General features: G+C 36.7%; 1 protein-coding gene across 1 annotated transcript; it reads right to left on the bottom strand.

Moving 5' to 3' along the window:
- Nucleotides 1-7,889: 7,889 nt before the first annotated feature.
- LOC143884519 (Peroxidase superfamily protein) lies at nucleotides 7,890-10,479 on the bottom strand. Its single transcript, XM_077388143.1, has 4 exons — nucleotides 10,155-10,479; nucleotides 9,452-9,643; nucleotides 9,163-9,328; nucleotides 7,890-8,584 (listed from the first exon to the last, which is right to left on the bottom strand). Exons 1-4 carry the CDS (start codon nucleotides 10,431-10,433, stop codon nucleotides 8,172-8,174), a joined length of 1,050 nt encoding a protein of 349 aa, XP_077244258.1. The 5' UTR covers nucleotides 10,434-10,479; the 3' UTR covers nucleotides 7,890-8,171.
- Between the last annotated feature and the right edge of the window lie 1,489 nt (nucleotides 10,480-11,968).

Here is an 11,968-nt window from a genome sequence, read left to right as displayed (position 1 = left end):
GTACCAAGTTCAATTCTACGTCCTTGATAATAGCAGTCAGATTTTTTATTTTGTATCCTTCAGTTTCTTCTGTCGTAAACACTTACACCTAAACACTTTTTTTTTTATGAATTATCATTTTCATTATAAGATGTCACATTCTTAGCTATGATTCAGACTGATTGGATTGGTCACCCATTTGAATATGATGGCAAGGTAATTATAGACTCATTTGTGTTTTTTCACAAGTTCTACATCCATGCACATGTATTTTAAGCACTTCTATTCTGTCATTGTTTTTGGAAATTGGACTTCAGAGCCAAATGTTTCTTCTTATGATTGCATGCTTTACGTGTGAGAAACTTACTTTGGATAATTGGTGTGACTTAATGTTTCTTGAAGAGTAAGATTGTGAGACGATTGTTCTTGACTTCTTTCTTATTGAATAGCTGGATATCATTTGAGCATTTCATTTTACTGATATTTTGTTTTCTGATATATTGATCTATACTGTCTGTCAGATTTAAATAACATTCAGCGTTGGAACTGTTGACAAGCTCTTTCACAAATAGGAGTAATGTCTTATGAATAAGCATTTTTGGGAGATATGTTGCTTTATTGAAAAAGCAAAATTTAAGAGAATCAATTTCAATATCTTGTGCTGTGAGCAAGATTTGTTGCAGAAAATGTTGAGTAGGAATGTAAGATTAAAGAACTTGAAACATTCTATAGAGATAAATGTTGTCCAATACTTTTGAAAAATTTACAAAGTAGAAGGCAACACTTTTTCACAGATCGAGTAGAAGGCAGCTATGGCGGTTTCTGCCGTGGTTTGACGAAATCAAAGATCGAGTAGAGGGGTCTTCAATATCTTATACTCATGTAAAAGACCGGCTAACTCAAAGGTGGATAGGCTTGCTAGAAAGGGTGTCCAGTTCCAATCTTTCAAGCTCTTCGATTATCTTCCCTCATGATTGAATGTTTTGCCATTCAATAAAAAAGAAAGACAAAAGACAGCACTCTTTCAACATATTTTATCATTAATTGCTAGGATACCGGACAACACTATCCATGCAGTTTATAGCTAAGGAGGTACCAATTTGGGATGTAGATCGCTCATCAAATGCATTTTCTATACATTTAGATGGAGCATCCCACTACCACTTTGTATTTAATATGTTGTTAAGCCTTTTCTTTTGTTGTGCAAACTATGAAAGTTTGAGAAAGAGTATCCTTTATTGTAGTGAAGAGATATCTCAGTGTCATTTGCAGTAAGAAAGTAACCATTCCCTGTAGTTATACGCATTTTTAATATTGTGTTTGGAACTTACAAATAATGGCCTTCTTGCAGGATTCTCCTGACTTTGTTGTTCGGTTTTGTAAAGATGTGGAGGCTAGATCACAACTGGTATTCCATGCTGCCAATTCTCTACTTTTCTTTGTTATGAGCTCCACATTATCTTTTTTTTTTTCGTTGTTTATTTCCACACTTCTTTTTTCGATGCTGTCAATCTTTCTAAGAATAGCACCATCTTATTCCATTTATGATCAGCTGCACTTACAGGGGTAGGTTAACTTTGAGCTATTCACCCATTCTAAGGCCCTGTTTGGATTGCAAGAAAAACATTTCTGACAGAAAATCTTTTCTTAGGAAATATTTTTCTTTTCGTGATTTAGATGAATATGATTTATTATTGTTAATTTTGAGGGTTATTATCATAAATTGAAGGCCCCTCTCAATAAAAACTGAATAGGCTTTGTTCTAGTTATCTTATTTCATGTGTAAAAAAGTAGGACAATTTAGAGCTATTTATCCTTACCAAACATTTCCAAAAAATTCTTTCAATCCAAACAGAGCCTAAGCGAATGAAGTGAAGATCAAAATAGAAATGTTGGAATGAGATGCACTCACTTTTGTATCATGAGTACTGAACATGTTAGCTAATTTATAACTAGAAAAATGCAGTGGGTCTCAATTGCTGCTATCTTTATCAACTCAGAAAAGAACATTTTAGCCATTCCTGAACATGTAAGTTTAGCTTAGTTCTTCTGAACTATTCTGTGACCGGCCATCCTGCTGAAAACCCAAAAGACTTCATTTTTCAACACTAGTTGAGCCTTTTGCTGTTATTAACTTAGTTGCAATTCCTCCTCATCCTAGGGATTGTGCATGAGGGGATGTCTGGTTGGTCCGCCGAATTTTTGGACTTGGAGGGACGTCACTGTCCAAGAACATCATGTGAACGGTTCACAATGAACCCAAATGATGAGTAGGAACCCAGATATTTGACAAGAATCCATGCGATTTAGGAAAGAAGCAATATGAAAAGGAACTCACCAATCTAAATAAGACGAACAAACACAGCTAGTGACTACAATATATTAACTTGGATTCCTTGTTCTGATGTACCAAAATTATCAATGGAAAAAGTTAAAACACAACACATTATCCCATATATAACCATGAAATCCTATTAAAATCTGATTCCATGTAATGTGTGATGCTTTCAATTATACTGCCTTGTCTAATAACTTTTCCCTGTGGCAAATCATTCACGCTCTATGAGGTTCTAGATTTGGTGGAGGATTTAGATATTCTATATTTAATCATAGTTTAAGAGAGGCTGGCGATGTAGCAGGCTCTCTAGCTCAATAAGAAATTTCAAAGTCATCGTTGTGTATTGGGAGTCTTTGACCCTTCCATCAATTTGTTTCTTGTGGTTGCTTTTAATGTTTGGAACTCATTTATGTTTTCCTTTTTAAGTATAGTGCATGATATGCTATATTCTATTGTATTCATAATTATGCAGGGTTATGTTGATTTTGGTCGATATTCCAGTTCCAACCATTTGTAGCTGGTTCTGGGGATGTGAACTTTGTTCAAGTAAGCCCTGAATGCCTGGAACACAATTTTGATAATTTTATATTTATACAAAATGATTTCTGTGGCCTAACCACTGCACTAGCTTATTTGTCTATTATGTTTGATTGTTGCCTTGGAAGCCTACAATCATCTATGACCATCTATGAAAATTTATTGTGACCTCTTTACTGCAGAGAAAATGATTGAAACAGGATAAATAATGCTGAAAATAGTGAAAAAATTATGACATCATGGGGTTTATCAGTATCAAACCTGATTTGAAAATTTAAAGATTCTTAAATTTTTTCTCATGATACTTTTCCATTGTCAGAAACACAGGTAACTGATTTTGGAAATAAGTGATATCTAGGGATTTTCTATACTCCAGTTATAATTAAAAATTTTGGTTAGAGTTAGATCCGGATACGGCTATCTACAAGTATATTCAAATCATGAGTGCTAATTGGCTGTTCAGATGATGTCTCTCTTTGGAGGGAGAGTTTAAAGTAAATAGCCACACTCCCATAGCAGATTTATATTTGTTCTTTTCCCATATCGATTACACCTCCACAAACAAAACGTTTAGCGTTTCCAGTATCTTGTTGTCTTCTATAATTGGATGAATCCAGACAGTTCTAAATGGATGCTACAGCCTCTCTTCAGAGCAGGGGTAAGGCTGCGTACATCTAGCCCTCCCCAGACACCTCTATGGCGAGAGCCTTGTGCACTGGGCCGCCCTAGGTTATAAGTGTTCTGTATATCTGGCCACTTCTCATTTGATATATAAAAACCATTCAATATTGTCATTTGTGCTTCTGAGATTTACTAATTATATATGAGTTCTTTTATGTAGTTATAGTGTTACTCTACCAGGTTTTTACACCATGTTCCTAATGCTAATAATTTCATTTCATGTTAAACAATCGATTCTGTTTTGCAAGTTCTATGAATATACTCATCCTTTTATTGGCACTAGTGTTCTTTCAAACCAGTGTTCTTGTCGAGCTTGCAATCTCATGTGTGAAACATGGTTCATGGGTATTTCAGGGTTTCACTGTTGGCTTTCATCCTCGGTCATGGGAATTGTAAGAATTCTTCTTGTTGTATCCGAGTTTCTCAATCTTTTATCATGAATGATGGAATCATAAGGACATATTTTAATTCTTTTCTTGCCTTGTAGGTTTATAATGGATTGACTCAGCTAGGTTTTGAACAGGCTCGCCATGAGTTCAGGTGTGAGACTTCTGTTAAAGCAATTTCTTCACTGGTCCAAAACAGTTTAGACTGCTCTTAGTTAAGCAATCTAATTTTATTATTGTTTAAATATTCATTTTTTTCCAAAGAAATCATGAACATCCAGCTTTTCTTTCTCAATTATTACATTCTGGTTGCCATTCAAAAAAAAATTATTGCATTCTGGCTTTACTTATGAAAAGCTTTAGGGCACGTTTGGCTGCCAGGAATTGTTTTTCATGATAAATCGGCGTCTCTAAAGTGGAGATGAGGGTGAATTCGGCTAAAAATCTGGGTACTGGCAGCTCAGTTTCAAATTATTGGGTTAACAAACTAGCAAACTAGGAGTTGAATCCTAGGCTTGTAGCCAATACCACTATGGGACCATAATACGTGTCTCTGGCATGCTCTTCATTTGTAATGGTTCTTTGTTAGGTATCATTTGTAATGTCGCAAGATGAAAGGTTGATCTGCACTCCTTTTAATGCCTTCTACAAATATTTAGTTTAATGCATGTTTTAGTAGTTATATTTATAATTCTGGTGGATATACTGGGATAACCTTTAATATGCATGCATGACTGCAAACGCACTGGTATGCCTGACGGGCCTAATGAGTGGAGCCTTCATTTGGTCCAGGTTTGTGCTAAACAGTTTGGCCCAATGGGCTGGGGCTGGGGCTGGCCTTATTCTTTAGGGCCATAGCTAGCCTTAAGTCGAGCTAACCCAACCTATAATACTTATATGACCCAGTCACTTATAATATTGGGCTGATATAGTCCTGACATATATGTCCAAAGGGCCTGGCCTTTTTTTGGGTCTGTATAGCAACATGTGGAGCCTGAGCCAACCTATTATACTTGTAGGACACAATAACTATTGATATTGGGCTGGTTTAGATCTGAGATGTACGTCAAAGGGCCAGACCATTTTTCTGTCTGTATAGCAAGCTTGCAATTCTTACATTCTAACCATGAAGGCTCCAGGTAGGGGTCGCAACGGGGCAGGACGGGGCCGGATGTTGCATTCCCCGCCCCCGCCGGAAATCTAATCCCCGTCCCCGCCCCGTAAACTACTGGGAAACGCGTTTAATGGATTTCTTTAGTGGAAAATTCTACTAAAAATGCTTTTGATAAAGATATTAGAGAAAATTTAGGAATACCAAACAAAATTTGTTCTATGGTAAGTGCGGCTACCCAAATTTATTAGCGAAAAATTCAATTTTGTATGGGATTACGGGCAGGGCTTGAGTATCTCTTTATATGACTGCAATTGCTTCCCTTTCTGGTCTGGTGGGGAAATCAGTTTTTAAGTTAAAAGTTATACATTTTATATAATCTTTTCTTGTTGGGATCACATTACCATTTTTAATGTTGATTTCCTTTACAGGTTAATCCAGATAAAGGCCTAGAGGTTAACTTATCAGGCTCAGGGCAAATGGGAGCCCGCCCACAACATTGTCACCTAGTACCTTGATTGTGAGCTGGAGGTGTTTTTGCTATTATGCTTATCTTGATTGTGAACTGGAGATGTGATGTTATGCTTTTCCGTGATATGTTTCTGTTCCATTGTACATAATAAAAGAGTTCCATTCTTCATATTTTCAGGTGAAAATGCCCATGATATTCCTTATGAAGTTGCTATTTCTATTCCATTGGAAGGTTATGAGCCTATTGAGTTTGCTCTTACAAAAATATGTGGTTAGTCCTTCCTTTGCCTCCACTCATGATTGAGCACTAATAGTTATTACTAATCTGGCAGAGAAAATTTTAGTTCTATGTGCACAGTCTAGTTACCATTTTGCTATTTTGTCTGGGGGATATCTATTGGTGCTGAAGTGTTTTTTCATCCTTTTTAATATAACTACGAATTGGATAGTTGGTCCTTTTGGAGTTATTTCCTCTGCCTGTATCTTGTCATATGGAGATATAAAATTGTCATTGAGAAATGCCTGTCTTCACTGTAATTCTTGAATGGTTAAACCTAATCAACTTAAAAATGCTGTGAGTTTGTAAGGTATGTTCAGGTCTCCTATATGATTCACCCATTTGGGCAGGATTTCCCAAATCAAGACTTTTTTCAAAATTAAGTTAGCCTCGTTAAGGGTATTTCAGTCTTTTGGGCTGTCTGTAGCTCCATCTCTCAATTCTGGATGAATGTGGTAAATAAGGCTACCCTGTAATCATCCCTGATGCCTGCATACATGAGCTGCATTCAAGAATAATTATACCTTTCCAGACATCTGTGTTTATTTCTGCTTAATATTCCGTTTCTTTAACCTTTCAAAAAAAAAAAAATACTCCTTTTTTTAAGCGTAAAAGCATGTAGATTTTGAATAGTTCATATTCAGTCATAACTTAGTTTCCAACTATTACGGAAGTTAATGTCATGGTCTTGGTTTCATGCTTGGGTTCATGTCTTACCATATTTAGTTGTCTCCTTCATGGAAGATTTCCCAGGAGAAATTTTGAAATTTCTAATTGAAATTTTGAAATATGGTACGGTAGAGCCTCCATTGTCTAGTGCACTCTTTACATTCACCCATTGGTTCTGTTGGAAATGATTATTCTAATACGTGTCCTGTTGTTTTCCTAGATAGACGTTTCTTTTAAGTGTGTAACTATCTCTTGCAGAGTATAGGCAGGAGAAAGGAGGTGACTCTATGAGAGGCTGGGCTACATTTGAAGTGCTTTCTTTTGTGTACGTGAAAATCCTCAAGTACCTGATACTTATCTTATATATACAATGTAGATAAAATAAAAATAGTTATTAGCAATTTGTGTGGTATTTTATTGTTATAGATGTAATGGCCTTTCCACACTGTTATTGGTCATTTCCTATTTTAATTGGGATGTTTGCATTACCTGTACTGGTGCAGATTCATTGTGTTATCGATGCTATTTTGCTGCGGAGGATTCTCTTACAAGACACGAGTAGAACAGAACACCAGGTTAATTCATTTATGTTTTTTTTATTACTGGCATTAAATGTACACCATAATTTCATCATACTGCTTTTGGAGAGCTTGAATTTACTTTTGCAATAACCATTTATTTTTTGGCAGCATGGGCTCGATGCCTTACCGTGCCTGACCATTTTATCAGCCTGCTTAGAAACTGTAAGTCTTGTTCAATTCGATAGTATATATTTTTCTGCCATTTGTTATAGCTTCAATTTCAAATTTCTGAGCAACTTGGAATAAGACAATGGCAAATTCACACATTTTATAAAAAATTATCAAGTTTTTATAGAATTGGAGTTTGGAGATTGAACCGAGTGCCAAGTTGATCAGTGTGTTTTTGAACATTGCTTAAATTTTATGTAAGGCATGCAACTTCTTTCATGTTTAATTCAACCGAAGAAAACATAGGTTAGCGGAGTATGTGGAGGCTACTCACAGGCAGAGAATCTCAACAGTGCCTTCATCAATCAAACATCTTGGGAACAGGTCCCTGTTTCGGCTCAAGGAACACAGAGACCAGGAGAAAGGAAACATGAGTCTATTTGAAGCTTACGCGTGCATCCAGTTTTCAGGTTTCCTTTCAGTTAGCGTTCTTTCAGTTTCTATGAAAAACTTGAAAGAAAATTTGTATTAATAGAATTGTGAGAATCCTATCATCCCTTGCCCTATAATTTCATAGTAGATTGGGCTTTTTGTTGTATGGAATTTTGGCTTTTTTTCAGTTGCTCTTTACTGCCTTTTAGTTTCAATTCCCTGTTATCTTTCCAGGTTTGCTGCTCTTCTTAATGAACATACTTTTTTTGGGTAGACGTGCTAATGACTGCTGTAATATGCAAAAGAGAGATCAGAAAACAGAAATCAAATCCACAGTTAAATTCCTTAATTAGCTTGCTGAAATAGCTTTCCTTTCTGTAGACATGTCAAGGACTATTCTCACTATAGTGAGTACCAAACCTAAGACAGATCAGGTTGGAGGTTATACATTATCGCCATCACTAACACAAACAACAAAAACTACTCACAAGGAAAAGAAAACCCATCTTCATTGACACACAGTACAACAGGCCTGGCCAATGTTTGAGATTAGGACACGAAAAGAAAAACAGAAACCCACACAGATAGTAGTTAAAATTCCTTAATTAACCTGGCGACAGTTCTTCCTAACTTCTCCGTTATAACCAATGAGAGGGCTAATGTTCCCCATTTTAATCATGGACTTGGAAAACTGGTCGAAGAAGAGCTCCTCATCTTCTGCGTAGCTCTGGACCAAATTCATACTATTTCCCCCATTTCCTGTCAGCAGCACTTCATCTGAATTAAGAAGACCTTTTCCCTCCAAGATCAACTTAAAGTAGGTGTTATCAAATTTTGAAGGAGAGACAAAATCAAGTGGGGAGATGTTGTTATCACCCCCTGATTGAGGGCAAACTGATGTCAAACCATAGTAGAAGCTCCTCTCTAATGTCTCATCTGGTTGATTATTTCCACGTTGGTTGTAAAGCCTTTGCTTGAATGTCACACATCTTGCCATCCCAATAGTGTGACTACCTGTAGGAAAGGAAAATTAAAAAGGATCATACACACCTTGCAAGAAACCCCATATAACATAATAGATGGGATACAAGTGTCGGTGTCTGATAGGGCCATTTTAGAAAACTTGACACTTCGACAGGTTCGGAAATATTAGGTAAAATATTATGAGTAGGGATTCTCTAGGGACCATCGGATGAGGCATGTCGCGGAATGTCTGTTGAAAGAGAGAGTGCAGCGACATAGGCTCAGATTTTATCCTGTTCATTTAATTCATCTAGGTGGCTGCACTTTCATGCAGCAGCCGTTCCGCGAAATTCCTTCTGCGATGGTCCCTAGCAAATCCCTTATGAGTATTGATTCATGAAACCACAATAAGTGGGGAAAAAAAAATCATATCTACTAGTAGAAATGAAAATTATGTAAGTAGGCAAATGAATGATACTAAAAATAAGGAGGAGCTTCTACAGTTCTACTGTGGCTTTAAAACATTATGGGCACAAACCATTGTGGTTTTTTTAAATTATGGCAGGGGTATTTCTGTCTTTTTATCTCACTGGAAGTAGAATAATCATAGATTGGATTGGAAAGCTCACCTGAGAGTGCTACAAGGTCCACTTCATCAAGGCCTTGACGTTTGAAAAGAGTTAAGAGGTTTTGGAGGGTTGAGTTTGGTGGGGGAATGTTTTGGTTTGACACTCCCAAGTTTGCTGTCTTTGAGTCTCTCCTTCCTAATGGAAGCTCCCAGCTTGGCCCACCACTCTGTCTCAGCATTCCCACCAAGAAACAGTCACAAAGATGTTGGAAAAACAGTTTTTTTGTTAGTTGTGAATGACTCTGGATAGAGTGAGAACAGATTTAGATTTGAGTACTCCAATGGCTTACCAGTACAGTGGAGCCTCTAGCAGCAAGTGCAAGAATGTCTGCACACGAGACGGTCTGAGGGCATGCCTCTTCTAACCTGGACTTGATCTCTTCGATCACTTCGAACCCTCTCACTGAATTCCTGTTTGGGTTTGAACCCTTCTCGCTGATTATCGTTGCACTGTTATCCAGTAGAATGGATGCGTCGCAACCCTGAAACCAGTCATTATTTTAGATGAAATACAAGGGTAAGTTGATGAAACCAGTCATTTTTAAGAAAAATACGAGGATGAATTGATTGAATGGCTGGTTTTGTAGGTCTTGCACAAATGGATCGGTTACTTTTTTTTAGAAATTTATAGTTGAAAATTGCTATAAAGATTATCATTATTAAGATTTTTTTCCTTAGATACGTGATTGGGTCCGTTACTCTGGCTAGAGACCACAGATCACCTTGATCCAGTCGTCCTAAACCCAAGATCTATAAGGGCTTGTTTTGGATTCTTTCAAGAGAATCTAAACCATTGATTTTTGTAGGCCTTAATCTCATGGATGAGATGTCCATTTGGCATTCAATGACCCCATAGGATGCAGTCTTTGATGTTAGTCAGACTCTTTACATTTATACCCCGAGGAAAAATAAATAAAAAAAACAGGAAATATCCTAAATAGAAACAAGAAATAAATAAAATGAAAATCTCTGCAGTGTTTTTAAATTTTCAACCTGCACAAAACAATCATGGAAATGAAGCCTAAGCAAGGAAGCAGCCATTCTAGGCTCCTGTGAAATGGCCCTCTCCAACACAGACATGACAATGTCGTTAGCTTGAGGGCATGAATACTGATAGAATTCTGGAAAAAGACCAAAATACCCTCCACCATTCCCACCACCACCACCCCAGTTACCACCCCAGTCAAAAGAATAACCAGGGTTAGCTTGGGAAAGTGAGGATGAGAGCAAAAGAATGACCATGACACTGAAAGAAGTTCTCAGAAAACCCATGACTCTCACTTGTCTTTGATAGCTCTAGTTGGGAGTAAATGCTGCAGGACTTTTCTCTTGTATTAATTTATAGAGTTCACATGATCCAATCAACTGCTCCCCCTCACCAAATCCTCTCGAATAAATTTCTTACAGCATTTTGGACCATGTGAATTCCTAAACCCATATCTTGAAATGGGTTATATTTGTTTATTTATTTTGAATTTTTCTACAATAATAAATCTCCTCTCTGAGAAATTTCTTACATCATTCACCAAGTCAATTCCTAAACCCATATCTTGAAATGGGTTAGATTTATTTATAATGACACTCCTGAGTTTTTTTAAACACTTCACTGATTGGCCTTCAATAGCTTTTTTATCTATAGTGTTCACATGATCCAATCAACTGCTCCCCTTCAACAAATTCCTAAACCCTTATCTTGAAATGGGTTTTATTTATTTCTTTGTTTTGAATTTTGTCTATACTAATAAACATCATTTCATGTCAGATGCTGCTTGCAGCTTACAAATATTACTAAATTTATCTAAAACTCTATTTTTTTAATAATGACACTCCTGACTTTGTTAAACACTTCTCTGATTGGCTGTTCATAGCTTTCTGGAAATTGATAGAAGAGAGCATTATCAAAACATGGGAATACTGATATCATCTCCCTTTCAAAATTATTATGCAGGACTAGTCTTTCTCTGACTTACATTTTGATATTTTAAAACATAAACATTTGTGATAATCCCACATAGATTCGAAGGTTGAAAAATGCAATCTAAAAATAAATAAAGTATTAAGGAATAATAATAATAAAATAAAAAATCAAACTTAGAAAAATAAAAAAAAAGAGGAAAATTCCTGTTTTGGAGATTAGATGGGACGGGTAGTAGGTTATTACCTGCTCCAAGAATCCATGCACGTTATCTGTTTGACCACTTCAAAGAAAACGCGTAACTTTTGCATGGAAAGTAAAATGTGAAAAGAGAGTGAAGAAGGGTTCAACGCGGTGGTGAAATGGACGGTTACGATTTGTTGAAACAGCCAAAGCATGAAGATTGCGTAATCCTTGATCGGTGAAGTCTTTGGAAAGCTTCAGTCTACGTAAGATGTTAAATCATGATTGATAAATTGACCATCTCAATGTTGTTACCCTCTATATTCGCCAAGTTTACTCGGTCGAGTTGACCGGCATTGTGGGTGGGCCCAATTGAATAACTAGGTTTGGGCTCGACCGCAATAAAGTGCATGATTAATGAGATTTTTGGGATATAGAGATCCAAAGCAACCCCTATCAAATGGACGGTTGAGATCATTCAAAAGTGGGACCTACAATGAAGCATATACCTCTATCATCTTTTACTCATTGCCACGTGTGTTATAGTTTAGGGTGGGTTTCGAATCAGAAATCAATGTGCCACGTGTACAATGAGATCAGGCCCCACACACATGTTTTTAGACATAGTCGTATAGATCATGCTCAAAATGTATGCGTGAACTAGGGTTTCTGATAAAGGCTTTGATTGTGAAAGTGTTCGTTAATGGTC

Source organism: Tasmannia lanceolata, unplaced genomic scaffold (genome assembly GCF_043159265.1).
Source record: "Tasmannia lanceolata isolate RefF3 unplaced genomic scaffold, GAP_Taslan_0.1 ptg000008l, whole genome shotgun sequence".
NCBI classification, from domain to species: Eukaryota; Viridiplantae; Streptophyta; class Magnoliopsida; order Canellales; family Winteraceae; genus Tasmannia; species Tasmannia lanceolata.
The sequence above is the reverse complement of the archived record's forward strand: the minus strand, read 5'-3'. Positions and strand labels throughout refer to the sequence as shown.